Source organism: Grus americana, chromosome 11 (genome assembly GCF_028858705.1).
Source record: "Grus americana isolate bGruAme1 chromosome 11, bGruAme1.mat, whole genome shotgun sequence".
NCBI lineage: Eukaryota > Metazoa > Chordata > Aves > Gruiformes > Gruidae > Grus > Grus americana.
In genome coordinates, this window is record NC_072862.1 from 18,534,240 (window position 1) to 18,554,215 (window position 19,976).

A 19,976-nucleotide genomic window follows, 5' to 3' on the forward strand; every position below is an offset into this window, starting at 1 on the left:
CCCCGGTGCATTGCACGGTACAGCCAGAGGTTGGACTGTTGCTCTCCGAGGGCTGTAGGCAGGGGCTGGGTACAAGCCGATGAGAGGAAGAGGAGGAGGAGGAGGAGAGGAGTACAAAACACTCGTACTTGGTCCATCAGCATTGCCATCGCAGGGGCGCCGGGAGGAGGCAACTCAAAGCTGATAGAACAGGGCTGAGGGTGACACTTCCACCTCCCCGCTGTCCTGCCCGCCTGGCCCCGTTCCCCACCCCGTCCCCCCCCTGCGCTGCCGTGCCCCCCGCAGCCGTCCCCCTGCCTGTGCCGGGGAGCGGGTGGTGCCGGGCAGGCTGCCGGCGGGCGCCGCGTGCGGGGTGCCGTGCGGGGCGCGTGCGGGAGGGAGCGTGGTGGCGGGTCCCCCAGGGACTCTGCATGCCGGGGTGTCCCCTGGCCCGCCGTGGGGCTGCGTGGGAGCTGTGGGTCCGGCCCCACGGGTCCCCTCCTGCTCCGGCAAGCGGCCGGGCATTGTGGGGACGTGGGCCAAATTCTGCCCTGGGTCGCACAGGCGACGTCCCGCTCCGCCACAGGGGGGGTACCGGCCCCAGCACCCCCCCGCCTGCCTTGGTGGGGCTTTGGGTTCAAGCTCGGCTGCTCCCGGGGGGCACGGACGGCGCTGGGCCACTGCGGCTGCCAGGGGCCTCATGCCATGCTGGGCCCCGGGGACGGCACCGAGCGGCCGTGGGGGCAGGCAGTGTGGTGTGCCAAGGCTTGGCCAGCCCACGTCCCCCCCCCTCGAGGCCAGGCTCGCCGTCCCCCATGCAGCGGGGTGGCATGGCCCCGGTGGTCCCATCCCCACCTCGGTTGTGCTTGGGGGGCTTCCCCAAAAAAGCCTGTCCCAGAGGGCGACGGCGGCGGCGGACTGGGTCCCTCACCCGCCCTCTGTCCCTGCCACCTCTGGGTGCCCCCCCGCAGCCCCCCGCTCCCTGCACAGCCCTATCCCTTTCAGGTTGAGTTGTCTTGGGGAGGGAGGAAGCAAAGGAGCCGGGATGGGGGCGGGGGGGAGAAGGAGCCAGAGGAGGGCGAGCGGGGGGAGAGGAGCGAGAAGAGGGGTGGGGGGAGAAGAGTGGGGTACCAAACTAGCTACGAAAAACCTCGTGGATCGAAACCGGCAGAGTTTCATACAAGATTGGCTCTTGAACAATATCAAACCAGGTTTGGGAGCGATGCGCGGGAAGGGAGTGGGGGATCGTCGTGACAAAGCTCTCATGGACAGAACAAGACATGTTGCTTTCAAATAAAGGGGGAACTGGAGGAGAGGAGGAGAAGGAGGAGGAGGGAGGAAGGGCGAGTTGGTGGCGGTTTGCAGGTTCGGCGTGGCAAACGGGCAGGGAGATGGGCAAGCAGGGGGGCTGGGGGGGGGACTGGACACGGGGCAGGGGACGGGGTGGTGAAGGTGAGTGGTCTGAGACTGAAAATACTTGCCCTTCATTTTGATGTTTGGTACTGTGTGAATCCACCATAGAGAGAAAGCAAGAAAAACAACAAACAAAAAAACAACAAACAAAAAAAAAGGGGGTTGGGTGGAAAGGGGGAAGGGGGGCACAAACAATATTTTATTCAATCGCCGTTTGAATAAAAATATTGTGTATCATAATCATACCAAAAGGAAACCTCTTGCAAAAAACGACATGAAAAAAGAAAAAGAAAGAAAAACCCAGTAACGAAAGGAAAAGAAAAGGCCACGGTGAAATAAGAATAAAAAAAATAATGCAAAGATATAACTAGAGAAATATATATATATATATATTCAATACTCCAAAGGAAAATGAGAGTCAGTAGCAAACAGTTGCAACAGTCTTGATATCAAAATGGCCTCACTGAGTTAGGGGGCATGCACGGCACGGTGGGCAGAGCCGGGGAGGACACGGGGGGTCCCCCCTCCCGGGGACAGGGGCAGCCTGGCGGCATCCCCGCAGGGACGCGGGGCTCCTGCCGACGGATGGAGGGGGCGGCAGGGGCCGGATCCGGAGCGGGGCTGGGGATGAGCCGCCGGGGCGGCCGAGGGGGAGAAACGGGGGGAACTGGAGGGGAGAGGGGAAGGGTCCGGTTCTCCCACGGGGGAGAGGGTCCCTGGGAGCAGCGTGGACCTGCGGTGGGAAAAAGGCTTGGGGGTCAGGGGGAGAGAGAAAGAGAGAGAAAGGGGGGGGCCAGGCTAACACACACGTACACAGATTAATTCCAAACGGAAACTGAAACCAACCAAAACCAAACTCATAAAAAGAAGAAGAAATGGCTTAAACCGAAACCAAAGAATCATAATAAACCAAAGGAAATTAAAGAGAACCATGCAAACTTTCCCGGGCTTGCAAAATAACTGGCTGCTCCAGTGTCCTCCCTCGTCCCCAGGAGGCGAACAGGCAGTGGTGCAGCCCCTGCCTGCAACGGGCAGCGCCTGCCTGCAGCCTGGGGCTTGGGTTTTGGGGTGCAAAGCATAAGGACCAAACCCTGGCACCCCGGGGCACCCCAGGCAGGCAGCTCCTTTCCCTCTGTGCGTTCACCTCTACTCGCATCTTATTTTTAATTTTTTTTTTTTTTTTTTTCCTCTCATAGCGATCCCTATCTCTTTTTGCAAGTTTTTGCTTCGTGTTTCTCCCCCCGACAGCCGCGGGCCGGTGTGGGGGCGAGCGGGAGTGCGAGAGGGCGGTGGGGAAAGCCGGGGGCTACTTACACTTCACTTGCAGGATCTGGTCGCTGAGGTTGGCCTGGATGTAGTAGGTGCTGTAGGGAGGCAGAACCAGCCCCAGGCTGCGGAGGGGGAGAAGAGTCAGGCGGTGTAAGGCTTTACACCCACTCAGAGCCCTTGGCCGGACCCCAGCCCCTGCCTGGCACACCTCAGCAGCACCTGGCCCTGGCCCATGGTCATCCTGGTGGCACCTAGGGTTGTCCCCAAAGCAGCCAGGGTCATCCTGGTGGCACCCAGGACTATCCTTGGAGCACTCGGGGCCATCCTGGTGGCACCCAGGCTCAGCCCCAGAGCACCCAGGGCTGTCCTGGGTCGTGTAGGGCCATCTTGGTGGCACCCAGGGCCATCCCGGGGACACCCCCGAGCAGAGGAGGTGGCAAGCCTGTCCAGCCAGGGCTGAGATGGGCAGGACACACCTGCCTGGGAACCAAGGGAGGTGCACGGGGAAGAGGGACGTGCCGTCCCTGTAAGGGAGGAAGGCAGGAAGAGACACAGCCCTCGAAAGAAGGGACAAAACCTTCCCAGCGAGGGGACACCGAGACAACCATTACGGAGGCACCAGCTACTGGTGAGCCAGGAAGGAGAGGGCTCCACCAGCCAGGGGTCTGGCACGTGGGGCGCAGGATGGGGGTGGGAAAGGAGGGGGCAGGGGGTGGTGCCGGGGCTGCCGAACCCACGGGACGCGCTGCTGGAAGGAGCCGGGCTCCTGGGCGCCAGCTGCAGCAGCTGGTGGCCTTTGGTGACAGTGTTTGTGCCAGGCACTGGCCTGGGATAAGCGAGGGCCGGCGGGTGGGGGCTGCCTCCCTGACTCTCATCCGATGTCACGCGTGCACCTGAGCCACCGGGACCTGGACTTGTCCCCCAGGCCACCCCTCCAGCCAGTCCCATTCGCACCCGGCAGCCGGGCTGAGCGCCCCAGCAAACGTGGCCGAGGTGGCGGCACTCCAAAAAGCATGACAGAGGTGGTGGCACCCCAAACCACTCGTGCAACAGGAGGGTGGCACCCTGTGCTGATGGTGCCCCAGGGAACCCCGGGGAAGATCCCTGCCACGGAGCCACGGGAGCGCAGGGACCCTGGCAGCACCTTCTGCCCTACAGATCCACCCGCAGCCCCAGCCCCAGCTGTGTCACCCCGTGTCATTGTCCCCTCCCCAACAGCGCTGCTTGGCTCAGAAGGGGTGCCACGGTGGGGGACAGGACCGGAGCTGTGTGGGGGACACCTGGCAGCTCTGGGAGGTGGCCGTGACCCTTGCTGGCCCCTCCTGAGCCGGGTGGTGAGGAGGAGGAGGGTACGGCGAGGGGACCACGCGGCTCCTCGCAGGACGAAGACAGCATCAGTTGGACAGCACAGACATGATGACGCCGGGGTCTTTTTTACGCATCTGCTGGTCCAAACTGGTGCAAACTGGGCAACAAATGCAGTCCTTCCCCTTCTCAGCAGCTGCTTATGCTGCAGGGCGGGCGCGCGTCACCGTCACCCACCCCACAGCAGGCAGAGACCTGTGAAAGCCCCCGGTTGTGCAGGCAGGCGGTGGCACGGCTGTCCCTTGTCTGGCACCTTGCACGCCAGCCCTGCAGCGCTCGTCCTGAGCCCCGGGGACCACGGCCAGCAGTGCCGAATACCGGCGGGCAGCACTTTTGGGAGTGTCCCTGGCTGCATGCAACAACCCGACGGCATGTTTGCAATGCTGCAGCCCACGGGACACGTTCCTGGTGGCCTCCGGGACCTCCCGAGCTGCAGGCACGAGACCGCAGCCCCGTGCTGGTGGGGGTCCGGCCGATGCCGGGCAAATGGGGTGCGCTGGCAGCGCCGCTCACCTGTAGTTGGTGCTTTTGATGGGGGCCCATGTGTAGGTCCTGAATACCTCGTCGATGTATTGCTGCGGTTCAGAGGGAACCAGTCAGGCCTCCGCGGCGCCGGGATCCTGCCAGCACGGTGGCACGGGACCCCAGCTCCGAGCCTGGTGCCAGACACGGCCCCTCACTCCCCGCCACCGGGGTTGGGTGCTCAGCACGGCAGCGGTTTTGGCCATGACCCCCTTCCCCTGCAGCCTTACCTCATCCAGGGACTTGATGAGGGTCTTGATGAACCTCTGCCCGTCGTTCCCATCAATCATGCTTCTCCGGATCTGGGGGACACAGAGGAGGCGACTGAGGGCCACAGAGCCCGGCCAGGCACCCACAGGCACCCACCCAGCAGGGTGGCACTGGGGTCCCGGGGGGTGCAGGGGTGAGCAGCCCGGGGGGGCTCCGGGGCAGGCAGGGAGGGAGGCTGGGGAGTGCGGGGCAGGCAGAGCCAGGCTGGCACCCAGGGGACAGTGACCCGGCTCCCGTCCCCGCGGGAGCTGTGCCGGGGCGCTTCAGATGAGGTGCTGCCCAGGGCGGGCTGGAGGGGCTGAGTGCCCTTTGCAACTGCAGATCAGGGGGGCCAGCCTGTACCCCCAGAGCTGCCCCCAGGTCTGCCCACCTCCTCCTTGTTCTCGTCCTCCAGCTCAGCATCCAGGAAGTCCAGTGTCACTGGCTCGCGGAAATTGATGATCTGCAGGCAGAAAGGGAGAGCCGGGGAAGGGCTCAGGGCTCCCGCAGCTGCCGCCGAGTCCGGACAAACTCATCACAATTCCCAAATTAGCGTCTAATGACCCTGGGAAGCCACGTGTCCCACAGGGCCTGGCTAGTCCCCGCTGCTGCCACCCCGACGGGCCCCTCCTCACCTGGGGCTGCAGGTTGGGGTGCAGCAGGACGTAGCCGTTCAGGTCGATGGCGAAGACGTAACCGTTTGCTCCCAGCTGCGGGAGGACAGGAGGGAAGCTGAGGCCAGGCAGGCGGCTCTGCGGCGTGCCGCGCCGGTGTGATCGCCCTCACCACTGCAGGCAGAGCTCGCCCCACGCCACCCCCGGGGCTCAGCCTTTTCTATCCATCTGTTTCTATTCTCGGGCCAACAGCATCTCCCACCTCGGCTCTGGATTTTGCCCGCTGCCCCTTTCCCCAGGCTGGTAAGGTTTATTCCCCGCTGACCCTGCAATGGTTTCAGCTCTGCTCCGGGTTCCAAGGCACCACCCAGCTCTGATCCCTGCCTGCCCACCTGCCTGCCCGCCCCAGTCCCTGCCTGCAATCATGGCTTCTGCACCCTGCTACTGCCAGCGCTGCCAGAGGTGAGATGGAGGTGCTGGGGGGGGGCACAGCTCGGGGCTCCCCGCAGCGGGCTCCCATGCCAGGCTCGGGCAGCACAGGGCAGGGACGGAGGGGAAGGGGCCCCCACGCACGTTGTATCGCGGCGTCAGCCTCTTGATGTCGTTGAGAGCCACGTCGATCCCCATCACGCCCAGGATGAGCTGGTTCTGGAAGGAAGCGCAGGGAGGGAGGCGGGTGGGAGCAGGGCTGTCACCTGCCGCTGATGGGGACAGGGAACCAGGGGGATGGACCTCCTCTGCCTCTGGGGATGTGTGGGTTGGATCTGGACACCGCAGGGGCACAGGGTGGGACGTGCCAGACCCCAGCAGCCCCCCATGGGACACTGCACCACCCAGGGACTTGCAGCTGCCAGTTGTCCCTGTTGAACCGGGAGAGCTGGCCAAGGCCATTTTGGGTCCTGGGGACAATGGTCACCCCGGGTCTCACCCCAGAGAGGGGGCGCAGAGCAGGCAGCACCCCAGGGGTGCCAGTGCATCATGTATTGTCAGTCTCCCCCCTGCACCCATGCACCAGTGTTGGGGCACCCTCCCCACCCTGCCACGGCCCCGCACAGGGAGTCCCAGTGCAGCCAGGGCGGTGGCAGCCACATCTCCTACCTTCCTGTCACTGCTGTCCTCTGTCAGGTTGAACACCGGCAGCGTTCCCGTCACCACCAGACCGAGCCCCTGTACAAGCACAGGAGGGTGTCCCATGGCCCCTCGCTGGCCCCGGGACCCAGAGCTGGGGGTGGGCAGCAGAAGGGGGTTACCCCCATGGCAAGGGAGGTGGGGGCATGTGCAGTGCGGGACCCTGGAGCTGCGGATCCCCACCTGCACCCCAGGGCTGTGTGGGACCCCGGGGCCAGTGTCCCCACCCGCGCCCCGGGGCTGGAGGTCCTTACCAAGGCATCCTGGTAGACATTGGTCCACTGAACCTGCTTGGCTCGGTTCCCAGCCAGGACCATGGGTCTGCCCAGCACGTCCAGGTACTCCTGCAGGGACACAGGGCAGAGGAAAGCACGACAGGGGAGCCGGGTGCCTCCCTGCTCCAACCCGGTGACACCCCTGTCCCCACACACACCCCAGGGACTATTCAATAGGGTGCTCGGTGCCAGCCCCCAGCCGCAGGCCGAGCTAGGGGAGGGGGCTTGGCAGCTACCAACCCCGGGGGTAACGGCTCCAGCTGGGAACCAAACGGGGCTACCGAGATGCAAACAAGGCGCTGCTCGCCATCGGCCGTGTGCGGGCAGGGCGGGGGCTCCCCAGGCAGCTCCAGCCAGAGCCCCATAGCTCCCAACCGTCCCTGGCGCTGGGCTTGCTCTGTCGCACCTGGACCCCCTCGCTGCTGTCTCCCTGGCTGCCGCTGCTGGCCTTTTGGGATCTTCTCCCGAGGCAGGTTTCTCTCGTCCTGGCTCCCCTTGCCAAGGCAGACCCCGGGGCGAGGGGGCAGCCCCTGTGCCACCATGCCAGCCCTGCCCCGAGGGGCTGTCCCGCTCAGGGCCCCCCGTCACCTGCCCCCCACGGCACCTCGTGTGCATCCAACAACGAAAAGGGGCAGAAAAGGGGCAGGGGGACGGGGCGTGGGGCGGACACGCCTGGCTCTGCTAAGGCTGGCCCTGCCCGCGCTCGGCTCGGCTCTGCGCTGATTAACGCCTGATGTTTCATAATTAGTCACTCAAAAGGCAGCAGGTCCGTGGGGAGCTGCAGAAGCTGAATTACTTATTTCAGTAGCGCAAGGCCTGGCTGAGGGCTTGGCTTGCTGCCACGCTCGCCGCCAGCCTTTGGGCTCGCTGCAGGGGTCCGGGGCTGCCTGAGCACCCCTCCAGGCAGGGCACCCCCGGGAGGGCGGCTCTGCCTGCGGCTGCCAGGCAAAGAGCGCTGCCTGCCTGCCCGCACCCCGCCATACCTGTGTGTTGATGCGGATGGCGCCAATCGAGGGGATTTCAAAGTAGTAACCTTGGAAAATAAAGAGAAAGGCAGCTAGAGAGCCAGCCGTCTGCCTGTCGGGCAGTCTGGCTGTCCTGCTGCCCATCCTGCTGTCCAGCCCTCCAAGATTGCAGCCAGCGCCTTGTGAGCAGCAGCATGTGCGGAGCGCCAGGGCCAGTCCCCGTGCAAGGGGTGACCCCAGCACCCCGCAGCCTCCCGTGCCGGCCCCGCTCACCTTTGTTGGCGCAGGCCATCCATTGCAGCGGGGTCACGTCGTAGTTGTGCTGCCCAACGGAGAAGGTGAAGACCCGCACCTGCGGCAGAGTGCGGCGGTGAGGGCCGTCTGCCGGGCACCCCGGTCTTCCACACCCGGCACTCCTGGCTAACGGCAGCATCCCGAGGGACAGCGCGGCATTGCCCTCCGCCACGCAGGCCACACTGCCAGCAGCCGAGCGCAGGTGGGCAGAGGAAGGCTCCTGCGAACACCAGCTGCGTGGGCAGCAAGGGAGCCCCCCTGTCTGCGCCCAGCCCCGGCCAGTCCTGTCCCTCGCCACCACCACATCGGCCCAAGCCACCTACCCTGGTGGGACTGGGGGTCTGCATGCTGGGGCATCGCTGCACCCAGAGGGGCCCGTGCTCTCTGAGGGTCCTGCGCGGCCCAGGATCCCACCACCCCACGGGTCTCTAGGTCCCGGGGAGCTGGGTGGCAATGAGGACCCTCCTGCCTGCAAGCAGCCCCGTCTCCCACGCCTGGGGTGTGCTCCCCCCAGGGCAGGCGCTCGGGGAGCCCCCCAGCCCCATCCCATCCCCAGCAGCCTGCGGGGTGCCCGGCCCCACGTCTCCCGTACTCCAAGGTGGGAGCCGGCTATAAACGTCACCGGCGCGTCAGCCACCCCACTACCAGGGCAGTGCTCGGCGCGGGCGCAGGCTGTTGGGGAGAGAGGACGGCGGTAAGGCAAACGAGGCAGAAGCTGGCAATGGAGCTGGAGCAGCCACGTCCCTCCCTGGCGAGCGGCCCCAGCCCGGCACGCGGCCCCACCGCCCCTCACCGTCTTATTGGGCCAGTTGTACTTCTCAAAGACGTCCTGCACCCGGTCCTCGCCGCCGTCCGTAAACATCATGATCATCTTGTTGCAGTTGGCACGCGTGATGTTGGACTGCGGGGCAGAGAGACAGCGCCTGAGCCCGGACCTGGAGCGAGCGGTGCTGGGCGGGATGCAGCCAGGAGGGCTGGCCACGACCCGTCTCTTTCCCTGTTTCTCCAGGGTGAGGGTGGCCCAGGTGAACAGGCAGGGGGAGGGACGCCGTCTGCTTGGAAACGATGTTGTGGCTATTGCCGCTCGGCACCTAATAGCACCATTCATCTTTATTTTGCCGGCAGCATGGCACACGGCTGGGTGCCCGGCCCTGCTAACGTTTAATATTAATAACCCAGAGGGGCAGCGGCTCCACCGAAGCCTCAGCTACAGCGTGCTGGGGGTGGGATGTCCCCCCCGGCATTGCAAGGGAGGACAAGGAGCCCTCTGCACGCCAAAGCAGGCGCAGGGCAGCAGCTGGGTTGCTCAGAGCTCTCCCGTCGCCCCCAGCACCCAAGGGTGCACTCTGCCCCCCCCAGCCCGCAGCCCGGCCCCCAGCTCACGTTCTGCAGCTGGTCGAAGGCGTACTCAAAGCCAGCCTTGTAGTCAGTCGTGCCCTTGGCCACCATCCCCTGCACGTCCTCCTTGAAGACCTTCTTGTTGCGGATGTTGGCCTGCACCAGGTGCTTGAAGCACGACACCGGCTTCGCCTTCTCGTTGAACTGGGAGGTGAAAGGGAGGGGAGCGGGTCACAGAAAGGGGACGGGGATCCAAAGGCAGCCCTCGGTGGGCATCGCCTGCCACGCTCAGCTCCCACGGGCAGGAGGCAGCCGGAGCATCCCGTGTCCCACGACCCGGGGACAGCCGAAGCATCCCGTGTCCCACGACCCGGGGACGGCCGACGCTGAGACTGGGGCTTAGCCTGGGCCAAATCCAGCACTGAGCCTCCTGGCACGGGTGCCGGCAGCGGGTGCTGCCAGCGCAGGGCTTTCCGGCACTCTTGCTTCTGCAGGACCCCTGGGCTCGTGCAAGCAGGCGTGCCGTGCCGTGCCGGCAGCGGGAGCAGGTGCTGCCTCTCGCTTACGGCTTCATTTGCTGGCAATAGGGGCCATTCATTAAGAGAGCAGCGATCCAGCTAACGGAGCCGGGCCAGACACGTTAATTAGCACCAGCGTGCTCGTGGCCAGACAGGGGAGGGCCGGCGTGGGCTGGGCGCCCAGCGATGCACAGATGCGGTGGCACGGCCGCTGTGCTGCGTGAGGTCACAGGCTGGTGACATCACCACAGGGGGTATGATGTCACTGGCTGGTGACAGACAGGAGGTGGCTGGTCGGGATTGCCCTGGGAGCACCTCTGCCAAACAGCCTGCGATGGAGGTGGCTTTTGTTCGCCACCCCGCACAGCCGAGCCCCAAGCAGCCATTTCCTCGCACACGCGCAGGTGGGTGGTGAAGAACTAAGAGCAACGTCATTTCTCACTCTGCAGAGCCCCTGGCTGGGTGGGTCTGGGGGCAAAGGGCTCCCACGCTTGGGGGCTGGGAGCTGCCGGGGGGGCACCACCCTGCTGCCCACCCCATGGCACTCACCGAGGCCACGTTGACGTAGTCATCATCGGAGAGGGTGTCCAGCATCTCATAGACCGATGTCTTCATCAGCTTGAGGGTGAGGCCGCTCACACTGCCACTCCTGGCAAGAGAGAGGGGTGCTGGGGGCTCGGCAGCGAGGGGGCACGGGGCTCCCCGCCGGTGCTGTCCCACGCAGCTTCCCCGGGGCCACCGGTGGGACAGCGGCACCCCGGGGAGCTGTGCCACCGTCCCGCCCTGGCTCAGCCCGCCCACGGCCCCCACCCGTGTACTCACACGTCCACGATGATGACCATGTCCTTTGGGGAGGAGGCGCCTTGGATGTACCTGTGGGGCGCAGAGGGGGGTCAGCGGGGTCAACTCATTTTGGGGGCACACCCTGACCCTGCTGGGTACAGCCCAAGAACAAAGCCCTGCCAGGGCACAGGCAGCCGGGGAGCCGCGTCGAGAGCGCCTGTGCACCCACAGCTGTGGTGACCCCGCGGCGAGGAGCGCGGACGAGGCGGTGGTGGGCGAGCAGAGGCAAGGATGCTGCACGGCGTGGCATGGCGCGGCATGGTAGACCGCCAGCGACCCGCCGCTCGGTACCGTATCAGCCTAATGAGCTCTAAATGCTAAACTCTTCCATCATCGCGGGCCTTTTTCTGCACGCTGATTATGCTGACACACACATCCATATTAAGATGCTATTTACCCCCCTGGTAGCTTCAAAGGCCAGGCTGATTAGGTTATTTTTAGCTACGAGGAGGAAAAATAATACTACTACGTAAATCCTCCCCCCTGAAAACAATTAGGGAACCCTTCCTCGCCCCTTGAAGCACCCGGTCCTGCTCCTGGCCCCACTGTGCCATCCTGCGTGGGACAGAGCCGGCGTGGTGCTGAGCAGCCATCCGGGCAACGGCCAGGCACAGCCCAGCGTCCTCGTCCCACCGTGTGGGGCCTGATCCTGCCGTGGCTGAAGTCCAAGGGTGCCTCATTATTGGCTTGATCAGGATCAGGCCTGACACAAATTAATTAGTGTGTTATTAGTATCAATTACCATTACTGGGGAGGACTGGGGAAGGGGCAGGCTCTGATCGCTAATCCCAGGTCCTGATGTTCCCTAATCACAAGTGATTACCCAGGTGGGATGCGGGATGCTGGCACGTGGGGACCTCCCAGCATGGGTGCCGCATCTCCCCGAGGCACCCCCTCACGCTGGGGTGCAGGACGGGCAGGCAGCTGCCCGCAGGCTTCCTGCCGGCTGGCGGGGGCCGGGGGGCTCGGTGCCTGCCCCGCTGCCCGGGGCTGGGCTGCCTGCGTGGAGCCCAACTAAGATGCTGCCCGTAACGGGTTGTGGCAGTGCATCCATCTCCGGCTGCCCCGCTCAGATTAATGCCCCGGGCTCCGCAGGAGAAGGCTGCGGTTAATAGTGCCATTCATCAAGGGAGGGGAAGGCAGACGAGCGGCGCTGGCGGCCCTGTCGAGGCTGCAGGCAGCACCGTGGCCCCTGCCGAGCCCGGCAGCCGAGCGGCGAGGGCTGTGTGCCGCGGCTGGACCCGGGTGTGAGGGCAGGGCAGGACCCCAAAGGGGTGCCCCAGGGGCGTGCTGCCCCCAGCACCAAGGATGCTGCTGCTCCTCCATGGCTGGGTGGGCGAGTGCGTGGCTAGTGGGCAGGCAACCGGGCTAGCCGGGCTTGGTACCCCCATACGCACCAGCAGCCCCCTAAAACGGCTGCCAGTCCCCACTCTGCAAATAACCCGCACGGATGCCCTGGCGGAGAACAGTTAATAATTAATGTGGAGCAATCAAAGCCAATTAACCATAGTAGCAGGGCCATTAATTTCCTGACAAGGAGAGGGGGGCAGCTCCCGGCGCAGGCAGGGGGACGGGCAGGGGGTGCTCCCCCGGGACACAGGTGCCCGCTTTCCTCTCCATGCCTGCATTTTTAGGCAGCAACCGCGGGCAGGACGGGGCCGCAGGTCCCCCAGCCCCACGGGCAGCACGGTAATTAGCGCTGCCAGGCCAGCACCTCGACCTGGGCTAAGGGGAAGCAATTCAATCCCGTCTCACCCTGCGCGTGCTAAACGGCCGCTTGCAGGTATTTCTCTCCATGCTCCCAGCTCACGGTTTCCGAGAGCTGGTTGTGTTCCCGTTTGGATGGGAATGCTGGGCCGGGACCGAGCGCCGGCAGCCGCGGCTACGGGGGAAGCAGGGCGAGGGGTGGCTCTCCACGCTTGATCCGTATCCAAGGATTTCTCTCTCCATCCCAGACTCTGCCTCCCCAGGAGCCGCGGCTCGGATGCCCCTGCCCGCGTTACTGCGTGCGTTTGCCAACGCCAGCCATGCGTGACGTGGAAAGGGGAGGGAGCCGGTTGCTCCCGGCCGGGAAGGGCCGGCCAAGGGACCCCCCTCCCCACCCGGCACCCCCTTACCAGGGCCGCCTGCGCACGTCGTAGAGGTCGATCTTATTGGGGGCTCTCCACGGGGTGGCTGTGGGGGGAAGGCACCGGTAAGCGAGGCAGGGCTGTCCCAGGGTGGAGGACAGGGGGACGCGGGGGGACAGGGCAGAGGGACGCCCAGGCTCCTGCAGGAGCTCACGCTGCCGGGCTTTGGCACAGCACGGCTACGCGTGCCAGACGTCCCCCGGGGCCGGTGCTGGGGGATGCTTGCCCACACCTCGCAGTGAGAAGAGCCTGGGCTGCCTTCGGCCAGCAACACCCCCCCCGGCAACTGCACCCCGCTGCCCCCCCCCACGCACCGGGGTAGTAGCGGGTGACGCCGGTGGCACTGCCGAACACCTGCCAGAGCAGGGAGGGATCCTCCTTCCGGTTCTCGATGAAGACGTCCTCCAGCGCCTGCGTCCAGTTCAGCTCGTTGAGGATGACGGTGGCTGTGGGAGACAGAGCCGGGGCAGGTGGGTGGGCTGGGGGTGACAGGGACCACGGTGTCCCCATGGTGGTGGCAGGGAGGGAACGGTGTGTGTCCCCTCCGTCCCTTCCCATGGAGGAGCCCGCAGGGGCTCATCAGCCTTTCCCACGGCCCCCTCACTCCCGTGGGGCTCTGCCATCAGCCTGCTGTCCCTTGTCCCCAGAGCCCAGAGCCACCCTCCGGGGCTCCCCCGAGTGCTCGCTGTCCCTGTCCCCTGTCCCCTGGCTCTGGGGCAGGGACAGCCACTGCTGGGGACAGCCGGCTTATCATCACCCCCTTCCCGGCCAAACGCCCCGCTCCCTGGGGACAGCCACCAGCTGGGAAACCGAGGGGCCGCGTCCCCGTGGGGCTGCACGGAGCCTCCCGGGCCCCTCTCTGCATTCCTGCTGGCCTCCGCACCTGACGCAAAAGCAATTAAGATGCCGGCAAACAGCAGTTTTAAATTATTCAGCTATTAAAGCAAAAGATAAACTGCTGGCAGCCCCAGCTTGTGATTAATCGAGGGGGGGCTGGTGGAGTACGAGGCGGGACCTGGCATGGCGAGGCAGGTAGGGGCTGGTGAGCCAGCGGGGAGGCTGCCTCAGGGACAGCGGGACCTCCCGGTGCTCACCGGGCCCTTCGGGGCACCCCAAACACTCTGTGTGCCCCCAGGCCCCAGGCAAGCGTGGGGAGCCCCCCAGCATCCCCCGGCAGCCCGGGACCGCGGCACGGCGGAGCCAGCCGTGCTGCTGTGGGCAGGAGCGGGCAGCCAGCAGCACCCCGAGGCCAGGCGCTGCTCCCTCCTGGGGGACCCTCAATGCTTTTTTGGGGTGCAAGAGCTCTCGGGAGCGGCCTCTCTCCTTGGCATCGGGCAGAACAACCAGCGCAGTGCTGCAGGGGAGCTGGCGTGCGTTCGAGGAATATATTTAGTTCTCCCAATGCTTCCTCCCACACTTGTCCCTCCGTCATCACCTGTTCAAGCCTTCGCCGTGGCCCCGAGGTGCTGGTGGGACGTGGGCAGGTTTCACCCGGGGTGAATCCCGGATCCCTCCGTCCCAGCACCACTGCTGAAGAAGACTTCTCCTTCCCTCAGGGAGCTGTGCCTTCCAACCACGATTTACTCCATCCGTATCTCCCCAGCCATTTCTCAGTGCCGTGCCCGCACACAGTGCTGTTATCTGGGCACTTAGGATGATTTCTTGTTTGGCTCTGTCACGGGACGTGGTTTTTCCCGGGAGAAGGGGCTGGGAGCAGGCTGCCAGGCTCCTGCCTGCCGGGAGCAGCCCCGGGCAGTGCCGCCGGCCCCGGCCGGGCACAGTGCTGGGCACCCACGCGTCCCTGACAGCCTCGGCACCGCCTGCACCCCCAGCCCCTTGGGGCCTGTCAGCCACACCAGGCTTGTGCCAAATGCAGCCCCTACACCCTCCCCGCACACAAACACAGCCCCTATACCCTCCCTGCGCATGAATCCAGCCCCTATACCCTCCCTGCGCACAAACCCAGCCCCTACGCTCTCCTTGTGCACAGTGATGAGCTTTTGCTCGCTGGACGGGAGGCTGCGGCCGTCATCCGGATGGCTCCTGTCCCCTTGGTTGAGGCCAGAGCTGCCAGCCCCCCCGGTGACATCCCCGTCCCTGTCCTCATCTTGTCCCTGTCCCCATCAGGGTGAGCCCAGGCCCGCCCTGCCAGCGAGCGATTGCAGATTTAATTAAAAATGGCACAGTAAATAAAACACATATAGGATGTAATTTGTGTGTGTAGCGAGGGGTGACGGCGGAGGGCGTCTCTGCAGTGGTTTAATTAGCGTGCCAGGCAGCGATAGTGCCTCTCTGCCGGGTCCCACCGTGGAGATGCTCCCTGCCCGTGGCTCTGCAGGGACTGGCCACACTCGCCGGTGTCCCCAGCAGGAGTGGGCACACAGGTGGCCCCATGCCTGCACCCCAAACCTGCTCTGGGGAGCAGCGGCTGAGCACCCTGCCCTAGACCCTGGCTTTTTGGAGCAGCCCAGTGTGGTGGGGCACAGTCTGATCCCTGTGCCCACACCCCACTGTGCCTGTAGCTGCAGCCCCCTTCCCCACCTGGGACCCCCACCGCCCCGTCCCCTCTCCAGCATCCCTCTCCGAGCGGCCCTGAGTCCCCGGAGCACGTAAATCTCCAATTTGCTCTCGTCCCACGGCCGAGCGGGGTGATTTACGTGGCCGTGGCAGGGCATCAGCCACAGTGTTGGCCGCTAAGCAGGGGTGAGGAGTAATGAATATTTCATCCCGTGCAGCCCACCCCACTCGCCGCCCCCCGCTCACATGCCGTGCTCCATTAGCTGCCTGGCCTGCGCTAGCTGGGTAATAGAACTAATTGCAAATTTCTAATCCACTGCCACCGCCACAGTGAAATCGTCGCACCGACGCGGCTCTGAGCACTGGCTGTGCCGGTAACAAGCCCGTGTACCAGGAAAGCGCCGCTCAGGGCAGGAACGTGAGCTCAGCCCTTGTTACCGCCCTGACCACCTGGGAGCCCTTGGCGAGTGCCACCGAGGCAAGGGGGTGGCGGGGACAGCGGTGCCCTGAGTGGTGCAGGGAGACGAGGGGTGCCCCCCAGCAGCGGGGGCTGGGGCTGGGCGCAGGATACTGCCCGCGGGTGCTGGAGGATGATCTCCAGCCGGAGCGGTGCCCAGCTTGGTGCAGAGCAGCCACTAGAGGGAAATGGAGACCGACTGTCACCATGTGCCACCGCGGCAGGGCGAGGTAGGAGCGAGCTCTGGAAGCTCAGGGACTGTGTCACCTCCCGGTGGGGACGCAAAGCTGGTGTGGCACGTCCGATCCCATCCGTCCATCCAGCCATCTGTCCGTCCATCCCTCCCTGCCCGCTCCCGGGCTGGCCCACTGACCCTGGCCCCCTTTCTGGAGCATCCCGCGCCCTCCGGCAGCCGCAGGGGCACGGCCACGGGGCTGACACCCCCCGCACACTCCCGGCAGCGGGGGCTGCCCCGGGGCGGCATCGCACTGTCCTGCAATCGCCCTCGCTGCCTTCCTGCAGGATTTCAGCTGCTCTTCCTCGCTTTTCATAACCTCAGCCCCAAGCAGCCCCGAGGCAGCGAGGAAGCACCCCTGCTTCCCCCGTCCCACCACCCAGCCCTGTCCTGCTCCCTCCTATGAGCAGGGAGTTGCCGTCTCCATAATTGCTCCTGCACCGAGCTGCTCGGTCCCTCTGATCATCCCTGGTTCCCGCTTTGAACCTCCCTGAGCTTTGCTGGGCTTTTTTCTGGGGAGGATCACAGACACGTGGGCACAGCCGAGCTCTACCCCGTGCCACAATTGCCATTTCCCCTTTGCTCTCCATCCCTTCCTAATAACCCCTAGCCCTCAATCTGCCTCTCTGGCCCATGCTCAGATCTTGAGGGTCGCCGGGGAGGGACATGTTGTCACCTCTGTCGTGACACGGTGACTCTGCTCAGTACCCACCCGGCTGGGCGCCTGCATGCCCCAGCACCGAGACCCAGCCGGGGCACCCCGGGGTGACGGTCCCCAGGGCTGCAGCACCCTGAGCAGGAGAGGTGGTGGCTGAGCCCAGCCTGGCAGCGCAGAGCGGAGCAGGTGAGGAGGGGCACTCACAGCCTTTGTAGATGTCCGTGGGGATCTGCACGGCAGCGTACGAATAGTTAACCTTGGTCTTGAAGTTGGCGTCATCGGTGAACTCCAGCTTCAAGGAGTTGGACTTCTCCCTCTCGATCTCTTCTCCATCGGGATCGTCCTGGGGAAGGAGCAGAGCACGTGGGGTCACCCGGGGGTGCCAGCCCTGGACGCATGCCGGGAATGCCACCACCCAAAGGCCATCACCAAATGTCCCCCCCCACGGAGACCAGCAATGCTGCCTCTCGTGCTGGATTTGGCCCGCAGCCCGTGCCAGCACAGCGGAGCACCTGCTGCAAGCGGGTGGGCACGAAGGTGAGCGCCGGTTACCCGTGCCTCTCTGGCTTTGGTAGCACGGCAGGTATTAAATCAGATAAAAAAACCACCCCAAACTGGGGAAAAAAAAAAAAAAAGCCTTGAAAATCAATTAGCAGCAAAAGGCAACTATCAAAGAACAAATTAAAACGGAGTGCAGCTTAGCGCTCTGTCAATAAGCAACGCAAACAATATTTAATTATGGTGGAGAGACGGCGAATTCCCCACTGCCGACGCTGGCACACGCTCTCTCGCCTTCCCGGGGCCCTGCTGCCAGTATGGCACCGGGGTAAAACCCCCCGGCAAGGCAGGGCCGGGCTGAGCCGCTGCAGGCAGGACGGCCGGCGGCTGCAGGCAGGGGGACAGGGTCGGAGCCGGGGTGCAGGGCTACGTGGGGAGATGGGACGAAAGGGGGTGGCCTTGCTACAGAGCTGGGGAAATCGCCTCTGCCATCCCGCCGGGAGCAAAGAAACCCGGGAGAAGGTGCTGGCTCTGGGCAGCTGTGTCCCCGCCATGAGCCCGGCGGCCGGGGAAGGCTGGCTGCAGCCGGCTGGGAGATGCTCAGGGTGGGGAGGAGGAGGAGGATGCAGCCCCTGCCCTTGGTGCCCCCGGAGCTACATCCCCGCTGAAGAGGCGCAGAGATGCAGGGCTGCCTGCGCCATCCGCGGGCAGGGACAGGCGGCACAGGGGCAGGGACATGCCAAGCCCCGGCTGGGGCACAGGACGGCTCCAGCCACCTTCATCTGGCCCCGCGGCGGGAGCGAAAGGGGCAGGGGTGAGTGCGGCACAGCAGGAGTGGATCTGGCCGCCCAGCGAGGGAGCGAATTCCCCTCGGGAAGCAGCTCAGTGCCTCCCCCTTTGTGCCTCCCCCCGAGGGAAGTGCCTATCTCGGAGCCCGTGTCAGGCCGTCTGATTGTGGGAGCAGAGATCAGCCCCGGAGAAACGACAGCGGACGTGACTGGAAGCGCGAGCAGCTCCAGGCAGGGCTCGTGCGGTGCCGTGCCGGGGACGGCCGCCTGGAGGGATGCCCCACGCTGTCCTGCGGCAAAGCACCCCGGCACCAGCGGGGACAAGGCGCAGGGGATGGTCCCATCCTGCTGTCCTCGATGGCCCAGCGTGAGCAGCTCCCCCACTGGCCAGGCTCCTCTCGACAAAACCCGGGGGACAAAAGATCTGAATTCCTCATGGGAAAAGCCACATATTTAAAGGAAAATGATGCGTTTGGGAAATAAACTATGAAGCTGCCTTAACACCCATCCTGGCCTCCTCCCCGTTTCACCTTCGCGGATGACGCGGAGAGATGCCACCTCCCCTGCGCCAGCTCCGGCCGGCCACCGAGGCGGTGACATTCCCCTGACATTGCGAGGGGTGGCCAAACCATTCGCCACAGCTCGGGAGAGTAACAGGATTGATATGCGAGGTTTGGGCTTTAATTCCGGCCGATAGATTGCGAGTGTAAACACGCCGCCAAGCCGATCCCGGCGCTGGGGCTCCAGCTGTCCAGAAAGATGCTGAACTCAATTACAGCCGCAGTAGCCAAGCGGGAGGTGGGCAGGAACCGTCCCCACCTCCCCTGAGCCACGTTGCCAAGATTGAAATCCAGATTACGCTCTCAATTTCACGTAAATCCGGAGAAAAGGCACAACCCTGACTGCTGGACCGCCTGCAAAGCCGCAATGCCGCGGCAGGGCCGGCACCCTGGCTGCGTGCAGTGCCGTGGGCTATCCGGAGAGCGGATCCAGCCCCAAACCTGCCATCAGTGTGGGGCTCAGGTCCCTGGGGGAACACGGCTGTACACAGAATAGTTCGTCCCTGCCGACCTCTCTGAGCACCAGACAGTGATTTAGAGGCACCTGCTGAAAACAGGCTTTAGACGGGATCCAGCCGTGGCCCCGAGGGCACCTACAACACCAAAACCTCTGCTTTGACACTAAATCCCATTTTTTCCGAGCCCAGCAAAGTCCTGGTGACACCTCCCCATCCCTCCCCATCTCAAACCAGCAGAGCACCCTGCCCGCGTCCACCCCGTCCGCTGCCCCCGCCACTGCCGGGAAAATCCAACCCTCCCTATTTCCCCCACGCCGGCACGGTTATTCCCCACTTCACCGGAGCTGGAACTACTGTATGTAATCACTGCTCCTCTGTTTATCATTATTCCGTTATATCACCCGCTTCTGAGGGGCTAATTTGTATTCTGCCAGGTTCGGCGCTGTCTGGCTGCTCTCATTCATGTAGCTGTAAAGAGGCATATGTATAGATCTCGGAGACAAATATACAGCTATCTATACGTAGGACACTTCATGCATCACTGACACCTATACGACAAACAGACCTGCGGAAAGAGCTGATGTTATCCAAGCTACGTTTATCCTTTATCCATAAATCTCCCGACCTCGACCCAGTGATTCCTGTTAAAGTCAGGCTGAATTTGGCCCCTGAAATGGGGTCGTTTCCACCCGGATGAAGGCAGGCAAAGCTGTCACCAGCCCAGGCTGGGATGGGAGCAGCTCGGTGCTAGGCTGGGGCTACAAGAAGCCAGCTTAGCAAGGCCAGAGGAAGAAATTTTGCATCCCATTTATATTAGAGCAAAGGAAAAGATGATTCAAGTTCTCCTGGATTTACACCAGCTTAACTGTGAGCATCTCGGCAGGCCCCTAGCCAGATCTCGCAG

The 19,976-nt window shown here is 64.2% G+C and overlaps 1 protein-coding gene across 2 annotated transcripts in view; it reads right to left on the reverse strand.

The window, feature by feature from the left end:
• The window catches only part of CACNA2D2 (calcium voltage-gated channel auxiliary subunit alpha2delta 2), a 224,074-nt gene that overhangs the window by 10,041 nt on the left and 194,057 nt on the right, over window positions 1–19,976 (reverse strand). The window contains exons 6-23 of one of the 2 annotated variants that reach the window (XM_054838535.1): window positions 16,973–17,111; window positions 13,216–13,347; window positions 12,890–12,947; window positions 10,752–10,802; window positions 10,479–10,578; window positions 9,457–9,615; window positions 8,867–8,974; window positions 8,053–8,131; window positions 7,798–7,847; window positions 6,794–6,883; window positions 6,510–6,578; window positions 5,985–6,059; window positions 5,433–5,507; window positions 5,189–5,260; window positions 4,779–4,850; window positions 4,540–4,601; window positions 2,707–2,783; window positions 1,461–1,481 (exon numbers count right to left, since the gene is read on the reverse strand). In XM_054838535.1, the coding sequence (XP_054694510.1) occupies window positions 1,461–1,481; window positions 2,707–2,783; window positions 4,540–4,601; window positions 4,779–4,850; window positions 5,189–5,260; window positions 5,433–5,507; window positions 5,985–6,059; window positions 6,510–6,578; window positions 6,794–6,883; window positions 7,798–7,847; window positions 8,053–8,131; window positions 8,867–8,974; window positions 9,457–9,615; window positions 10,479–10,578; window positions 10,752–10,802; window positions 12,890–12,947; window positions 13,216–13,347; window positions 16,973–17,111 (1,489 nt within the window). The remainder of the gene's footprint in view (window positions 1–1,460; window positions 1,482–2,706; window positions 2,784–4,539; window positions 4,602–4,778; window positions 4,851–5,188; window positions 5,261–5,432; window positions 5,508–5,984; window positions 6,060–6,509; window positions 6,579–6,793; window positions 6,884–7,797; window positions 7,848–8,052; window positions 8,132–8,866; window positions 8,975–9,456; window positions 9,616–10,478; window positions 10,579–10,751; window positions 10,803–12,889; window positions 12,948–13,215; window positions 13,348–16,972; window positions 17,112–19,976) is intronic. The other variant, XM_054838536.1, reaches the window with a different exon arrangement.